The 18,080-nt window shown below is 37.4% G+C and overlaps 2 protein-coding genes across 19 annotated transcripts in view; one reads left to right on the forward strand and one right to left on the reverse strand.

Moving 5' to 3' along the window:
* The window catches only part of HERC4 (HECT and RLD domain containing E3 ubiquitin protein ligase 4), a 153,913-nt gene extending 149,746 nt beyond the window's left edge, over positions 1-4,167 (forward strand). For 15 of the 16 annotated variants that reach the window (XM_054436715.2, XM_054436713.2, XM_054436712.2 and 12 more), the window contains 2 exons: positions 1,466-1,568; positions 3,512-4,167. In XM_054436715.2, coding sequence (XP_054292690.1) covers positions 1,466-1,568; positions 3,512-3,720 — 312 coding nt within the window. In that variant the 3' untranslated portion in view covers positions 3,721-4,167. Of the gene's footprint in view, positions 1-263; positions 375-1,465; positions 1,569-3,511 lie in introns of those variants that run through there. The other variant, XR_010127504.1, reaches the window with a different exon arrangement.
* A 4,085-nt stretch (positions 4,168-8,252) lies between these two features.
* SIRT1 (sirtuin 1) overlaps positions 8,253-18,080 on the reverse strand; it is a 34,579-nt gene continuing 24,751 nt past the window's right edge. For all 3 annotated transcript variants that reach the window (XM_054436721.1, XM_054436722.2, XM_054436724.2), the window contains 4 exons: positions 17,698-17,777; positions 16,355-16,541; positions 13,550-14,107; positions 8,253-10,353 (listed from right to left, as the gene is read on the reverse strand). In XM_054436721.1, the coding sequence (XP_054292696.1) occupies positions 10,025-10,353; positions 13,550-14,107; positions 16,355-16,541; positions 17,698-17,777 (1,154 nt within the window). In that variant the 3' untranslated portion in view covers positions 8,253-10,024. The remainder of the gene's footprint in view (positions 10,354-13,549; positions 14,108-16,354; positions 16,542-17,697; positions 17,778-18,080) is intronic.

The raw sequence follows: 18,080 nt of genomic DNA on the forward strand, positions 1-18,080 counted from the left end.
GAATCAATGAATGAATTAGATGGCATTTAATCTGAGCCCTAAAAGGGTAAAAATTAGCCTGATGACCAAAGAAGAAAGGATGTGTCTGAGTGGTGTAGCCTGAGGGAACAGTATGTCCAAAGGACCTGACGCATCTGAAGAACTGAAAGTTAAAGCCAACTGCGGCTGGATAAGAACAGTTCACAATATAAACTATTTCCTCTCTACTTCCTACCCGCTTCTCTTTTAGTACTAATTTTTGTTTGTTTGTTTGTTTTTTTGAGATGGAGTTTCGCTCTTGTTGACCAGGCTGGAGTGCAGTGGCGCAGTCTCGGCTCACTACAACCTCAAGCAATTCTCCTGCCTTAGCCTCCCCCAAGTAGCCGGGATTACAGGTGCCTGCCACCATGCCCAGCTAATTTTTGTATTTTCAGTAGAGATGGGGTTTCACCCTGTTGGCCAGGCTGGTCTGGAACTCCTGACCTCAAGTGATCTGCCCGCCTTGGACACCCAAAGTGCTGGGATTACAGGCGTGAGCCGCCGCGCCCAGCCAGTACTAATATTTTTGACAGGGGAGATATTTTAGTCCTATTGCTGCAAATTACCCCAAAACTTATTGGCTTCAAAGTAACAATGAAACTTTGTTGTTTCATAGTTTCTGTGGGTCAGGAATTCAGGAGTGGCTTCGCTGAGTAGTTTGGCCTCAGGGTTCCCTCATGAAGTTGCAGTCAGAATATTGGCTGGTGCTATAGTCATCTAAAAGCATGATTAAGGATAGAGGTTCACTTCCAAGGTGGCTTACTCACATGACTAGTTGGCAGGAGGCCTCAGTATAGCACCATGAGTACTTCTCTCCATATAGGGATGTTTGAATATCCTCATGAAATGACAACTGGTTTCCTCCAGAGTGAGTGATCCAGAAGAAGGGCTGAAGCCATAGAGGTTTTTTTTTTTTTATGATTTAGTCTCAGAAGTCATACATTCCTCATATTCGCAATATCCTTATACACACAGGCATGAATACCAGGAGGCAGTGCTCACTGGTGGCCATCTTGGAAACTACCTCAGAAAATTTTTAGCGTTGCTTAGTACCATATTTTTAAAAGGAGAGATAAATTGTAATGTTTGACTTCTGTTCATGAATACAGAGAAAGGGAATTTTCTGATTATCACAGATAATTCCATGTCATACTTTTAATGGTCCTATAACATTATTTTAGTAATTCTAGTTTCTCTTTATTTACTTTTGAAGATGATAATACAGTCCTATCATGTTCTTTGAAGTGCTGGGAAAGATTTCTGGTGATTCTTATGTATTTCTTCTTTTTCTCCTGGAACTAATAGCTTCAAATTGTAAATGTCCAGAAAACAGTGGGCAATCCATTGAATTGCACAGGTTGCAAACTACTGGACCATGTTAGCTTTATGTGCTAATATATTAGCCAGTGTGTCCCTTAATACTAATAAAAGATTATGTTGTTTTTAGAATACAGAATACAAAGGGGAATATTGGGCAGAACATCCTACGATAAAAATTTTTTGGGAAGTATTTCACGAATTACCATTGGAAAAGAAGAAACAGTTTCTGTGTAAGTATTTCTAACCAGTTGTATACTTTATGAAACTAGGATCTAATTATAGTATTATTCCAAAGTCCTGTTTTAATCTTCAAGTAATTTTTTTGAAAAAGAACTATCTGCACTCTTTAGTACATGTATTTTCTTATTTCAAAGGCTAAATTCAGTTTGCCTCCAAAATAGCATTGATTCATTCTATGAAGTAAAATGGAAGCTAACTTGGAAATGAAAGCAAACTATAGCTATGGTTATAGTTACAATAAACTGTGGTTACAATAAACTAGGATTGTAGAATTCTTTTTAGATTTCTAAAAAGATCTCTGGAATATAGTCATCCTTCGACATACATGGGGGATTGGTTCCAAGACCTCCCTGCCAAGGATACCCAAATCCAGTAAATGCTCAAGTTTCTTGTATAAATTGGCATAGTATTTGCATATAACCTACACACATCCTTATACTTTAAATCATCTCTAGATTACAGTCATGTGCCACATAATGACTTTTCAGTCAACGACAGACCATATATATGATAGTGGTCCCATAAGATTATAATACACCTACTGTACCTTTTCTATGTTTAGATACCAAATACCTACTGTTATGTTACAGTTACCTACAGAATTCAATACAGTAACATGCTGTACAGGTTTGTAGCCTAGGAGCAATAGGGCTATATCATGTAGCTTAGGTGTGTAGTAGACTATATACTGTCTAGGTTGTGTAAATATATGATGTTTACAGAATGAAATCGCCTAATGATGCATTTCTCAGAACATATCCTCATCGTTAAGTGACACATGAATGTACATGTTAATACCTCATACAATGTAGATGCTATGTAAATATTTCTTATACTGTATTGTTGAGGGACCAATGTCAAGAAAAACAGTTGACATATTCAGTACAGTCACAAGCATCCATTTTTTGAAAATATTTTCGATTTGCAGTTGGTTGAATCCATGGATGCAGAACTCACAGATAGGGAGGGCCAACTGTATTGCTCTTTTCTCTGTTTGGTCTTCATTTTTTCTTTTTGCTTCACGACTAAAACTTTGGCAATTTCTATATAAAATAAAGCTTTTTCAGGCCTTAGTTCCCTCATTTATAACTGATGCCTGTGTATCTTTCTTGTTACAGTCTGTATTCTAATTGAAATTTGACTTATTTTTAGAGTTGTCAGAATTTATGTGTCCAAATCAGTGACATTTCCTTTGATACTCCTGCTTTTGCCAAGAATGATTTGGCAACCTCCGAGAATCTTGGTCAAATTCTTCTGTATGTCATAAGGATGAGAAATCATTACTCTTTAAGAGTGATTTGAGCCTGGGAAACATGGCAAAACCTCATCTCTACAAAAATTAGCCCTGGGCTTGGTGACTATGCTCCCAGCTACTCCAGAAGCTGAGGTGAGAGGATTGCTCGAGCCCAGGAGGTCGAGGCTGCTGTGAGCTGTGACCGTGCCACTGCACTCCAGCCTGGGCAACTGAGCAAGACTCGTCTCCAAAAAAAAAAAAAAAAAAAAAAGAATGATTTGAATTTTGGCTGCCCATTATAAATTTCTGATTTAAAAAATAACAGAAACGAAGCAAATAGAAAAAGAAATCATAATCAAAACTGCATTTTGTATTTGGTTTGTCAACCAGTTCTGAATGGCTTTTCCCAAAAAAGGGCTCTCAAAATGTTTTGGCAATGGCAAAATACTCACTTATCAAACATTTATTAAGCACTTCCTTTGTGCCAGTATTAAGATTATACTTTTAAAGAAAAAATATTGTGTGGATGAACAATTAGAATGTGTCTCAAAAAACTTGTCTTCCACAAATTAGGAAGTAAGTTAACACGTTAGAGCAGATGTTAATGTGAAGCTCTACTGTAGCGACTGTACAAAATATTACTTGCTACTTTATGTTTTTGTTTTGAAGTGGTTGACTGAATGATTTCTTTCTTGGCAGTGTTTTTGACAGGTAGTGATCGCATTCCTATTCTTGGTATGAAGAGTCTGAAACTAGTCATCCAGTCCACAGGAGGTGGTGAGGAATATCTCCCAGTTTCCCATACTTGTTTTAATCTTCTGGATCTTCCAAAATATACAGAAAAAGAAACTCTACGCTCTAAACTGATCCAAGCTATTGATCACAATGAAGGCTTCAGTTTAATATAACTTTGGAGTTATAACTATTCAGTTTAGTGCAAAAGCATTAAACTATTTGTGTTTTTCTTGTGGTGATGAATTCAGCAAGGTGACAGAGGTACTATTACAATTCTTACTTGCAGAATGTTCAATCTACGAGTGTTCATGGAAGCCAAAAAATATTAAAGGAAAATGAACAAACTGTTAATATTATTGTACAGAACCATGGATTTTTTTTGACCATCTTCCAATAAACATAGCAAGTATTGTGAATACATTAAAGTTTTACTAACATGAGTTTTAAGAGTTTGCATATTTCAGAAATGATCTGGTGTGAGTGCATGGAAATATTGCTTCATTTTTCTTCAATCATTGAGTGAAAAACCTTTAACTTTGGCCTGCAATAGTCATTTGATTATTTTTTCATTTTGTAAATAATGTTAAGTTTTGTAATAAAATAGTTACGTTCTGATACCAGTACAGTTTCTATGGTTGTAATTGAACTTGAACAGACTTTTAAAGGTTAAAAATTATGATTTAAATCTTACTCTGAGACTCTATAAAAAGAAGAAAAAGGTAGCATGGTGGAAACATGATCTTTTCTTTTTTGCTAGAATAAGTGTCTTTGTGCAAACCTAAATCACAAATAGGGAATATACTACATAACCTACAGTTCTTTTCTCTTTTGTGAATCCTGACACACTGATAGATGGGGGATTGTTGATCAGATAACTTATTAGAACTTATTAATATTTAGTACTGGAAGAACTCTGTCTCCACAGTTGCCAGTAATAGAAAGAAACATTGGCTACTATGAGCACCAATCACTGGGTTATAGCTGTCAAAATTATTGATGCTGCAGTGCTTTAGAGCTATTTCCTTGAATTTAAGAAACAAATCTTAACAGTTTTATGGTGCTGATGCTTAGTTATCTCATGCCATTAAATTGTAAAAGTGAGTTGATGCAATACATGTGACTTTCTGCTATAATGCAAATATTTATTTTTTAAATTTATTTTAAAATGCCGTGAAAACTGTTTAATAAAGATTTATTGTTTTAATATTTAAACTTTCAGTGGTTCTCATATAAGAGTCAAAATTTCTCAAAAAGAGGGATGGTTCAGGGAAGGTCTCTTAAATTTCGGATGACTTGTTTCTATTCCCACACGAATTTATAGAGGTCCATAGTCTCTTAACCTGCAATTCTAAAATAAAAACTGAAAAGAATATTGTCACCTCTCACTTTGCAGAAAAACCTGATCTGAATTGTTGAAGCTATTTATGGTATTCACTAAATAAGACTATGACCCCTATTGGGTGCTTTAAAAAATTCTTCAAAATTCATAATTCCAAAATGCAAGTAAGCCCAAGGGGTTGGATAAGGGATTGTGGACTTGTACTTTTCAGTAGATTAACTTAAAAAACTATTGGCGAACCACAGAACTCTATAGATAGAAGCACTAAAACAATATTCTCACCTAAGGTACTTTGCCTCAAAGTAGTAGCATTCTTCCCCATGAGAATGTTTCCGTGTACCTGATATTATACCATTTTCCCTGTTCATCCACTTCTTGAGGTGGTAATTATTCAAATCAAAAACATGTCAGATGCTCTTTCTCAATGGTAGTAACCTTTGTATATTATGAAGCTGATCTGTGAAATAGCAGGCACTTTGGATTAATAGTTCCATGAACAAATATTTTAGCAAGAGAATAGCATCTGGGAGCACACTGTACAAAGCTTAATTTGGGGATTTTTCCTCCCTGTTACTCCAGAACTGTGATACAAGGTATTAACAGCAAGGAGATTCATGGTAGAAAGTTAAAATACCATTGAAGATTTCTGAAATTGCCATTTACTTTTAAAAAACAAGAAGTCTCGAGCTTTGTAGATCAGAGCAGCAAGGCTGCAGATCATTTGCTAAATTGTAGGGACTATGATTATTGAGTTGGCTAAATACTGAAGTATTTGGCCTCCACACATCTATTTGTAAGGTACAAATACAGTGTGTTTGTAGCTCTCCTGTCTTAGTAGTCATTCAAGCTATTAGCCATTGTTCAGGATGATTAATAAGACAGCAGAACCAAGACACTCCTTTCAATTAAAAGGAAATAAAACCAGAATGCAGGCTGGGCGTGGTGGCTTGCACCTATAATCCCAGCACTTGGAAGGCTGAGGTGGGCAGATGGCTTGAGTCTAGGAGTTCGAGACCAGCCTGCCCAACATGGTGAAACCCTCTCTCTACTAAAAATACAAAAAATTAGCCATGTGTGGTGGCAGATGCCTGTATTCCCAGCTACTTGGGAGGCTGAGGCAGGAGAATCACTTGAACCTGGGAGGCGGAGGTTGCAGTGAGCTCAGATGGCGCTACTGCACTCCAGCCTGGGTGACAGAGCAAGGCTGTCTCAAAAAAATAAAAATAAAACAATAAAACCAGAATGTAGTTGTAAAAACTGAGAGACCTAAATTAGATTCCCACGGTTAGCCTTCTCGTAGGATCTGTTCCTAAGGAACATTCATTGGGGTCAACTTTTACTATCAGGTTGCTCTTCCTTACAGCTTTTTACTACATTTAGTAAGGTTGTGAATCAAGGTGTAATATGGCATAGAGCAGTCTTCCTCTGAAGAGTGCATGGTAAGCCTACTAAAACAAGAGCAAAATATTCCTGTCATCAGTCTCTTCCTCCACTCCCCAACCTCTTTTGCACTTTGACCATCCAAAATGCCTTATGGTAGTTTTGTCCTCCTTTGCTGAAGAATTCACTCTATTTTGATAGCTCCCTACTCTGCCGTGTTTATGAACCCCAAATTAGCTAATTAATTTATGAAGTATTTCTAGGTAAAATTTGGGAATTGAGCCTAATGTAAGTTAACCTTTTTTAGGCCAGCCCTAAGGAGTGTATGTTAAAAGTCAAAACAGAGCTCCTCAAATTATTTTCCAGCTAAGGGTGTTTCTCAAATCTGGCTATACTTTTGAATCGCCTGGGGGTGTTTTTAATACTCTGCACAAACCCCACCTTACACCAATTAAATCTATTTCTAAGAGATCTCAGGCTATTCTGCTTTTTAAAAGTTTTCAAGTGGTTTTTAATAGTCTCATTTGACAGTCACTTCAAAAGGTGGTGAGGTCATTAGACCATTTTTCTGTACTTTCTACTAGTATCCTAGTTTGAGCTGAAAGCCTAGAATGGCTTTAGATCTTTGTTCACTTCTTGGGGGAGAGGTTTTGGTGTACATACACATACATACTCCCCCCGCCCCTTTCTAGATTACAGGTCAGAAATTGTGTTTCAAATAAAGCTTAGTTGGGGATTATGTAAAACACCATTGATTGAAGGTCCACCGTCATTTTATGTACCACTACAAAAAAACGCTAATTAAACCATGTGACATTAATTAGGGTATTACAATCAGTGAAATACAGTACATGCTGCATTAGCCAGTGGTTCAGCAATAACATTATGCATAGGGCTTGAGTTAAATTAGGTTTTGCCAAATACCTTTTGACCACTTAAATTGACTATGTACCTTTAAAAGTATCAACTACCTGACTTCCTTTCTTCAATTTGTGCATATATAGAATGTTCCTTAATTTTGTAGTATTTTGAGGATATCATCTTACAGGTAATTTCTCTAGTGCTAACAATATACAGGACAGGTCTACCTAAAGTTTGCTGGGGAGGGAGGCCGAACTGGGAACAGGAAATTGCTAAAGCTTTACTCATTACATGTACTTTTTTTAAAATTTGAGATGGAGTCTTGCTCTGTCACCAGGCTGGAGTGCAGTGGCGCGATCTTGGCTCACTGCAGCCTCCACCTCCTGGGTTGAAGCAAGTCTCCAGCCTCAGCCTCCCAAATAGCTGGGACTACAGGCGCCGCCACCACACCCGACTAATTTTTGTATTTTTAGTAGAGATGGGGTTTCACCATGTTGGCCAGGCTGGTCTTGAACTCCTGACCTCAGGTGGTCCACCTGCGTAGGCCTCCGAGTGCTGGGATTACAGGCGTGAGCCACCACAGCCGACCAAGTTACACATACATTTTAAGGGGTACACTGCTGGCCTCTTCAGTAGTACTTTCTCCCTCAAAACCTTTAATGGCTTAAGTAGGTTCTCAGGTCAGCCTCAAAAAGTTGATAACAAATGTGGTCTGCAGTCTTCGGACTTGAAAGACCTAGCATCCAAGAACAGATTTGCAGTTAACCCAGCCTTTGCATCACATGGATTTTCACTATCCACCACTTCCTGTTCTCTCAAATCCCAAACTCCTGGTCCTTTGTCATAGGACATGTCACATCCTTCTTAGGCCCTGTCCTGCCTTTTCTCCATGTTTTACTTGCTCAGGCCTCTAGCCCAGAATGGCTGAAAGTTTTTGAAATGCTTGGTGGTGATGCATCACCTGCTACGATCAGCACCATCAGTGTTTGCCAAGTACTGGTCTGGTGAGACTAATGTAATAAATGGAATGAAGAAATGTAGTATGAGAAAGCAAGCATCTAATACTATAGCATTCAAAGCTGTACAAATTCTGCAAGATTTAAAAATTATATACCTTAAACAATGTAAGTTAACAGAAAAAAGTCAAATGACAATTTTAATAGACTTTAAAACAGTGTACAAGTAAAAAACACTGGTTTTGTATTTCAAAAGTTGAAGGAAGATATCCAGTCATTAAACAGTCTACAAAACATATGCCAGTAGATTACATAAAAGACTATGTACAATATAAAAAGAGCTGAAAACAGTCTTCACTGTAAAAATAATTTAAAACAAACTTTTCAATTTAAAATATCATCTATAGCACAAACACATCATGCAAATGGAAAACTAAATATACTGCATTCTTTAGTGTAGCCAAATAAATTCAGATTGAGACATCTTCTAAGTAGGGAAATGGCCATTCAATACGATTTTTTTCTCTGGCAGTAATGGTCCTAGCTGGGTATTTTATGCATAAAGAACAGCTATATTTCAAACCCTTTTTATTGTAATAAATACTAAAGCAACAGAGGAATACTTTATTAATTTAGGAGTAATGTTCAAAAATGGTCTGAAAAATAAATGCTTACTGTGCAATTTTATAAAGTATGAACTTCTTGAAAGACTAGAAGCTTTTGCAGCTGAGAAAGTTGATCTCTAGTTTTAAGGCAGGCTAAGCTTTTAAATAAAGATAAATTATAAGAACTAGTTTCATTCATTAACTATTCTGCTATTACAAGTTACATCATGTTCATCTCCATAATACTAGGCTAGCAGTTTGGTATTTAACACCAAATCCTCCCAACGGGAGACATGTACTTTCTGGCTGAATTACCATTAACATCTTATTACTTTGGAACTGTAATCAGGGGCCTGTTGCTCTCCTCATTAATGGAAAACAGCAGTCCCAAATATTACACTCTCCCCAGTAGAAGTACCATTATTATAGATTCAGAAAGGCTTTGCATATTCACATTTTGGCAGTTTAATACTTGTGGAAAAAATCAATGCAAGCTCTACCACAGTGATAGGTATTTAAACAACAATGGCAAATATTTCAAAACTAAGGGGATCCAGGCAGGCACTATTGTTTCTACCAAAGCATTTGTTTGTTTTTCAGGTTAGTTTTATGAGCCAATATAGACATTACTGCATGTCCACAGGAAGTACAAAAGCCATCTTCATTTGAACATAAATACAATAATCCTGAAATTCTTAGCACCAAGTATTACTTTTAAAAGTAAAGACAACCGAGTGCTCTCCCCACATATTGTTGACTTCCTTCTACTCATATTGCATGTCATTTGAGATTTTAAAAAGTTAGCTGCCACAGTTTTGGAAAATGCCAGTGTTTAAAAATAATTGTGTTAAAGAATCAAAAGTTTAGCGTAACAGATTTTGAGTACTTCAAACCATTCAATGTTACAAAGAAAAGTGAAAATACCATTCTTTGGTCTAGATAAGCTGTTCCCTTTACATTAATTTAACATTCTGATGGCTTTTTGAAAACTTTAAAAATGTTGAAACTCACTAGACAAAAACAAACAAAAAAAATATATACACATATGAATTTATCATACAAATGAACCTTTAAAAGAAAGTTAGTCTTGACCAACAGCTGATTAAAGATACTTAGTACCTTTCTTTTTTTAAAAAAAAAGTTAGTGTTGAGTTTGTACAAGTACAGAAATAATGAAGTTAAAAATTATCCATGAAAACAATCTATTTTACCAACCTATAAATATTACACCTTTCTGGTTTCCTTGCTCTATCGAGTTCACAAGTAAACATTCATTTTGACATGCTAAAGTTCCTAATGCTGGTGGAACAATTCCTGTACCTGCACAATTATTACACTATGATTTGTTTGATGGATAGTTCATGTCTGTTACTTCCTGTTTCATAGATATAGCTTCATCAATTGCCTCTTGATCATCTCCATCAGTCCCAAATCCAGCTCCTCCAGCTCTCTCTGGAACATCAGGCTCATCTTCTAAGCCATTGTAGAATTCTTCAATTTCACTTTCATCCTCCATGGGTTCTTCTAAACTTGGACTCTGGCATGTCCCACTATCACTGTTACTGCCACAAGAACTAGAGGATAAGACGTCATCTTCAGAGTCTGAATATACCTCAGCGCCATGGAAAATGTAACGATTTGGTGACAAAAACAGATACTGATTACCTGAAATACAGTAATAAAAATGTTACTTTCAGTTTTCTAAGACTAACTCAGTCTGAGCAGTCTGGAATGAAGTGTGGGTTCCAGCTCTGCCTTTTATAAGTGTCCTTATGAAAGTCTACTATTACTGTTTAAAAAACAACTGGGAGGCATGGTGTGCCTGCAGTCCCAGCTACTCAGGAGGCTGAGGCGGGTGGACTGCTTGAGCACAGGAGTTCAAGGGCCAGCCTAGGCAACAGAGTGATGCCCTGTCTCTTAAAAATTAATTAATCGGGTTCAAATCTTAGTTCTGCCATTTATTATATCTTTGTAAGTGTACCTCTGTGCCTCAATTTCCTCATCTAGAATATGAAATAAATTTTCACAACCCTATGAAGGAGGGAAGTGTGAAAAATGTAGAAAACCATATTCAATTAAGGTTATTTCACCAATTCTTTTAAAAAGATTTGATGAAAATGAAGTATCCAGCCCAGCCTACATTAGATACCCAATTTGTGTTCATTAAGTCGCTTCTCTAAAGTACACAGGCTTTTAAAGCATCTTCATTAACTATTTTCATTTAATTTTTCTGATTATAAACCTAAAATATTTTGTCAATAATCACAAATTCATAGTGTACTCTGTAGACACTGTGAATCTACAGTATCACCTGTGAACCTAAATTTAGATTCACCTGAGATCTCAGGCCCCACGACCCACCTACTGCTTCAGAATGTGTGTGTATATACACATACAGTCTAAGATGCTTTTGAAAACTCCTCTAAGATGTAATTTGAATCCATGAATACCAATGAAGTTCTTTCTACAGCACACCAAATCAATCCTAGCTTGGCCATTTGGGGTTTAAGTGAAAGAGTAGGATCCCTAAAAACTGATGGAAAAGTTTTCTACCCTTGAATTCACAGTATGTCCCTAACTTAACATCTCTTTTTCACACATAATAAATGTAATATTTATTGTACCGTATCCCAGACTAATTCTCAAAAGCCTGGTTACCACACTGGTAGGTGGCATACCTCAAGTTCTCTCCAACACGGCTCTCAAGCTTTTTTATACTGCATCATGATCCAGTTCTCACCCTGACTACAACCTGTGTGACAGTTCTGACCTGAATCCCTCAAATTTATTTCACAGTCCACTACAATCACTGTGAAAACCACTTATTTCCCCTCTATTACAACAGACACACAGTACTCATTGGTTTCCTAAGACACCACAGGCAGGGCACAGTGGCTCACACCTGTAATCTCAGCACTTTGGGAGGCCAAGGCATGCAGACTGCCTGAGCCCAGGAGTTTGATATCAGCCTGGGCAATGTGGCAAGACCTTGTCTCTACAAAAACTAAAAAAAAAATAGCTGAGCATGAGGGCATGCGCCTGTGGTCTCAGCTACAGCTACTCTGGAGGCTGAGGCAGGAGAATCGCTTGAACCCGGGAGGCGGAGGTTGCCGTGAGCCTAGATCACGCCATTGTACTTCAGCCTGGACAACAAGAGCAAAACTCCGTCTCAAAAAATAAATAAATAAAAATAAAAAAATAAAAATGACTGTTTCAGGTTAACTCTGTTTCCTGGGCAAAGAGGTTTGTCCGTTTGACACATCTGTCAAAATGACATTTAAGAAAAGTTCCCAGTGCAAGTCTTAGTGCATAAGTAGACTTTGTATATGCTAGAGACAACTGTATATTATCTAAGTCAGTAGCAATTTTTCTACTTTCTGACTTCTGCCACGATTTGCAAACATAAGCATCCCTCTATGCTTTTTCTAGTTTCCCCTGGGAACACGTCTCTTTTTAAATCCCTACTTGTTAAATATTTTGCTCCTTAAAAGCCTACTGTAATCTAATCTCCAAGTGAATCTACCTTTTGAGGTTGGGTGCGGTGGCTCACGCCTGTAATTCCAGCACTTTGGGAGGCCGAGGGGGGTGGATCACGGGGTCAGGAGTTTGAGACCAGCCTGACCAACATGGTGAAACCCCATCTGTACTAAAAATACAAAAATCAGCCGGGCGAGGTGGCGCACACCTATAATCTCAGCTACTCAGGAGGCTGAGGCAGGAGAATCTCTTGAACCTGGGAGGTGGAGGTTGCAGTGAGCTGAGATTGTGCCACTGCACTCCAGCCTGTGCGACAGAGTGAGACTCCATCACACAAAAAAAAAAGAAAAAAAAAAATCTACCTTTTGGGTGATGTTTTGTTCAAAACAATAATAAAGTACTTTGTTCTTCAGCAGCACCTATACCAAAGTATTAATGAGTATTTACCACCCACATTTATAATTATATACAAATTAATCACTGTGTCTCCAGAACTTACCACAGTGCCTAATATGAAAAAGGCCAAAGGTTTATTCAACTGAACTAAAATGTATTCACAGCAAATGACTGGAATACTCAAATGCTTGTCTAAAATTTGTCAGTTTTCACCAAGTATGGTAAATGGAATGAGACTTAAAATTGTAAGTTATATAAGACTGTTATAGCTAAGTTACAGTGGTTTTCTTTTTTTTAACATTAAGTTAGGAATTTCCACCATACAGACTACTTGGACTTAAAACATCGGCTTCCAAAGAGTAGAAAGTGATTTCACATGTCAATTAACACTGATTTTATCAAAGACTATGCATGTTCTAAACAGGGTAGAAACTATTCCTATATTCAGTGGAGAAGAATCACAGGTGTTTTTTCTAAGTCCTCAGAAAAAACAAAGATGTGTTCTACATCTGAGACAACACTGCATAGTAGTTAAGGGGGCAGGCTCTAAGCATAAATAGACTGGATTTTAATCTGGTTCTTCCACTTCTTAGTAGTTACTGTGCATGAGGTATTTAACCTCTATGGTCCTGAGTTTTCCCACCTGCAGAAGAGTAATAGTTCCTACCTCAGATTAAAATCAGATAACATATGTAAAGCAGCTGACCTACAGTAAGCACTCAAATCTGTCATCATTTCTGCCAGCTAATAACCCATTCTTATTTTTCCATCCCCTAGAGAAACACAACATACAGAGCACTATTAAACACTTCCTTCTCCATATTAAGATACCAGAAGATTTACCTTTCTGATTACGAACTGTACAGTTTCTCTAAACAGAATCAACTACATAAAGCTACCCTATCAATTAACCTGCCGAAATAGCTAATTTTTTGGAAATATTGTTATGACATTTATACTTTCAAAATGGTTCAATTGCCTTTCTTACCATCAAGCCGCTTACTAATCTGCTCCTTTGCCACTCTATTAGGCCAGCATTTTCTCACTGTTCCAGCCACTGAAGTTCTTTCATTTTTCTCCCCAGTACTGGAACCAACATTCTTCAAATCCGGATTTTCCATCTGTTCAGCAATACTTTCAACATTCCTAGAAGTTTGTACTTCCTGTGGTTTTTCTTCCATACAACCTTTTGATTCAGACACATCTAAATCATCATTACTCTTAGCTGCTTGGTCTAAAAGTGTGACAATCACTGAAGAATCTGGTGGTGAACTTCTTTCTGGTGAACTTGAGTCTTCTGAAATATGAAGAGGTGTGGGTGGCAACTCTGACAAATAAGCCAATTCTTTTTGTGTTCGTGGAGGTTTTTCAGTAATTTCTGAAAGCTTTACAGGGTTACAGCAAAGTTTGGCATATTCACCACCTAACCTATGACACAATTCATTAATTATGACATCACAGTCTCCAAGAAGCTCTACATCAAAATGCAGATGAGGCAAAGGTTCTCTATTAATTAATATCTGAGGCACTTCATGGGGTATGGAACCTAAAATAGGGTGAAAAATAAGAGTTAGAAAAAGGGAGGAGGAAGTAAGCTAATAAAACCACAACAGATACATTACACAAAAATCCAACAAGGGCTTGAGCTCCAAATTCCCAAAAAAGACCCATGCACTAAATACTTAACCAAGCCATTACATTTCATCAAGCAAGCAGATGGGCAGTTAAGTGTCTTTTATAAAACGCTCAGGTTCTGCTCCTATCACCTGGTTACCCCTGAGCAATCTTCCCAGACTTTCCCACTCTGAACCTCAAATTTCCTTGTCTGCAGAATGGGGATAATAATAGTACTTTTCCACAAGACTGTGGTGAAGATTAAATGAGTTAGTAAGTCATGTGCATAGAAGAGTTCTTGGCACATAAATGTTCTACTTAAGTAGCTCCTGATATAAAGAAGGTGAGCCGGGTGGGGTGGCTCACGCCTGTAATCCCAGCACTTTGGGAGGCCGAGGCAGGCGGATCACCTGAGGCCACGAGTTCAAGACCAACCTGACCAACATGGTGAAACCCCATCTCTACTAAAAATACAAAATTAGCCAGGCATGTGGTAGCACATGCCTCTAATCCCAACTACTTGGGAGGAGAACTGCTTGAACACGGGAGGTGGAGACTGCAGTGAGCTGAGATCATGCCATTGAACTCCAGCCTGGGCAATGAGGGAGGGAGGAGGATAGGAGGGAGGGAGGGTGGGAGGAAGGAAGGATGGACAGACGAACAGAAGGAAGGACTAACGGAAGGAAGGATGAATGGAAGGAAGGAAGGAAGGGAGGGAGGGGAGGGGAGGAAAAAAGTCATATAAATATATTCTACACTATTATAAACCTGTTTCTTTTTTTAATTATCTTTGCAACACACCATACTATCCCACAGAAAGCTTTTGAAAGAAAAGTTTTTAATCATGGCTGTAATCCTAATGCTTTGAGAGGCAGAGGAGGAAGGATCACTTGAGGCCAGGAGTTTGTGACCAGCCTGGGCAACAAAGTGAATCCCGTTTCTACAAAAAAATAATTTAAAAATTTGCCAAGCATGGTGTGCGCCTATGGTCCTAACTACTCAGGAAGCTGAAGTGGAAGGACTGCTTGTCCCCAGGAGTTGAAGGCTGCAGTGAGCTGAAACTACACCACTGCACTCTAGCTTGAGCTACAGCAAGACACCCGTCTCTAAAAAATAAAAAGAAAAGCTTTTGAGCAGAGTGCCTTTGATTTTTGCTTTAAGAAGAGCAACTCAAGAACAAAGCGACTTGTATATTAAATTTTCATGTTTCATTTAATTGCAAATTGTCTTGTATTCTACTTTAACAGAATTTCACAGCTAATTAGGAAAGACTGAGTTAACTGCTAAAGCCACGAGATATGGGATAGACACAAAATTGAAGAGTTTGACTCCATGTTTCTTCCAACTGTTTACTCTGGCTGCCTTGACTGCTGATGTGGGGTCTAATTCAATTCTCTGGCTAGGGATTTAATATTGTTTCCTCTCCTCTTTCCCTCACTTATGAAAGGACACATCTGATGCAACTGAAATCTCTCTCTCTCTCCTCTGATTCTAAACTAGAGGAGGAAACAGACAGTATGAGAATATATATGACAAAGAAATTTTCCTGACAGTAATAGGGATTTAAATTTTATGTGAACACTTTTATATACACACCCTTTTGGGTAAACTATATCGACATATCACCGTTATGGCATGGCTGTTATTACAAGAATGAACCAATCATTTTGAGCCCCCAAATTCCATCTTACATGGTATGTTACACTTCTACCTTCTACCAAACTATACATTTGAATTTATTAAATTTGAAAGATCAACAACTGTAATCAAAAAATATAAGGATAAAGGACCATTTCATAAATTAATTGATGCTAACCCTTGCAACATTAAAAACACATTCTACCAAAAAGTCTAAGTTGAACTCTTTACCTTTGTCTTAATTTTTCACATAAATTAGAAGTAGAGTTTGGCATTACTTCTGGGTTTTTTTGTTTTTGATTTTTTGAGACAAGAGTCCCACTCTGTCACCCAGGCTGGAGTGCAGTGCCACAATCTCTTGTTGCTCCAGCCTGGGCAACAAGAGGGAAACTCCATCTCAATAAATAAACAATTTCTAAAATTAGCTCTTCACCACTCTTTCAAACAGAAGCAGAGTTAAGATTACTAGGGTCTATTATACAGACCCACAACCCATGACATTATATATAGAAATGTTCTCCAAAAACCATCACCAACTTACTTGGAATTAGTGCTACTGGTCTTACTTTGAGGGAAGACCCAATAACAATGAGGAGGTCAACTTCATCTTTGTCATACTTCATGGCTCTATGAAACTGTTCTGGTAAATTTTCACCAAAAAACACAATCTCTGGTTTCATGATAGCAAGCGGTTCATCAGCTGGGCACCTAGGACATCGAGGAACTACCTACATATTTTCAGATTTTGGTTGAGGTAGAGAAGCAAAGAGTAAGCCCAAGTTAGAAATAGTCAACATTTCCATACCTCTAAGAATACATTTCAGATTAAAAAACAAACAAACAAAAAAACAGAAAAGCTATGGATAAACAGCAACTGGGTAACAATCTAAAACATCAACTGTCAATGATGGGTAGTTTATTAACATACTACGAAACAGTGAAATACTATGCTCTTGTTATAATGTCTATGTAGAAAAACACTTGACATTGAAGAGTCCATCATATATTAAGAGGAAAAACACAATGTGTGTATATACACTAAATGGGAATTGATCCTTCTAAAAAAAATAGACATTTGTCAAATAAAATGATTCCATTTTATTTATTTGAGATGGAGTCTTGTTCTGTTGCCCAGCCTGGAGTGCAGTGGCATGATCTCAGCTCACTACAACCTCCACCTCCCGAGTACAAATGATCCTCCTGCCTCAGCCTCCCAAGCAGCTGAGATTAAAGGCATATGCCACCATGCCAGGCTAATTTTTGTATTTTTAGGAGAGATAGGGTTTTGCCATGTTGGCCAGGCTGGTCTCGAACTTCTGACCTCAAATGATCGACCCACCTCAGCCTCCCAAAGTGCTGGGATTACAAGCATGAGCCACTGCACCCAACCAATGATTCCATTTTAATATATTATTCTTCCTCTTTCATAATGACATGATTAATTCTATATATTGCTAAGCACATAGGATGTATTTCTGGATAATTTTTATTTTCTGCTACATTTTCCTATATTTTTTGGCAATGAACATGTATGAAATAATTTTAGATTACCACAACTAATTTAAGGTCCAAATCTGACAGGCACAAAAAGGGAGAGGAAGGAGAAAAACTACTATAACAACAACTTGCTTACGATCTGACATTTTGTTCGGCTTAGATACTAAGAAGCCAATTTCATAATTTTAAGAGACTTTATAGGGCTGTTTTCTATATAGAGTATTGAAAGGTTCTTGTGTATTTTACCAAAATTCCCAATTGCTAACTATTTTCTACCTGAATCTTTCTGTACCATACATACTTTTAAGGGGTAAAAAAGGATTTTGAGGCAAAAGAAGAAATACTTCAGAGACATGAACAATTCCTAAAATATGGGCAACTAATTACCTGATTAAAAATATCTCCTCGTACAGCTTCACAGTCAACTTTGTATTTACAAATCAGGCAAGATGCTGTTGCAAAGGAACCTAAAAACAACCAACATATATATGCTTTATAAAAAAGTATTTGTTTCTTGAACACACCACAAACGTTATAAAGTTTGACATCACAAATGTTAAGAGGGTTTAAGGATTTTTGTTTTTAACTTTGATTTTAAACCTCAGGAACACACTGCAGATTTTGTGATACACTACAGGAGAATCTAGGGGATAAAGAATTTATATATTTATTTATACACAGAATGAATACGATTCTCAATCTCTGAGACACTAATATATAATGATGCCTTCTAAAGCTACTCTTTTCAACAAAACTGTTAACAGCTCACT

This window comes from Pongo pygmaeus, chromosome 8 (genome assembly GCF_028885625.2).
Source record: "Pongo pygmaeus isolate AG05252 chromosome 8, NHGRI_mPonPyg2-v2.0_pri, whole genome shotgun sequence".
NCBI classification, from domain to species: Eukaryota; Metazoa; Chordata; class Mammalia; order Primates; family Hominidae; genus Pongo; species Pongo pygmaeus.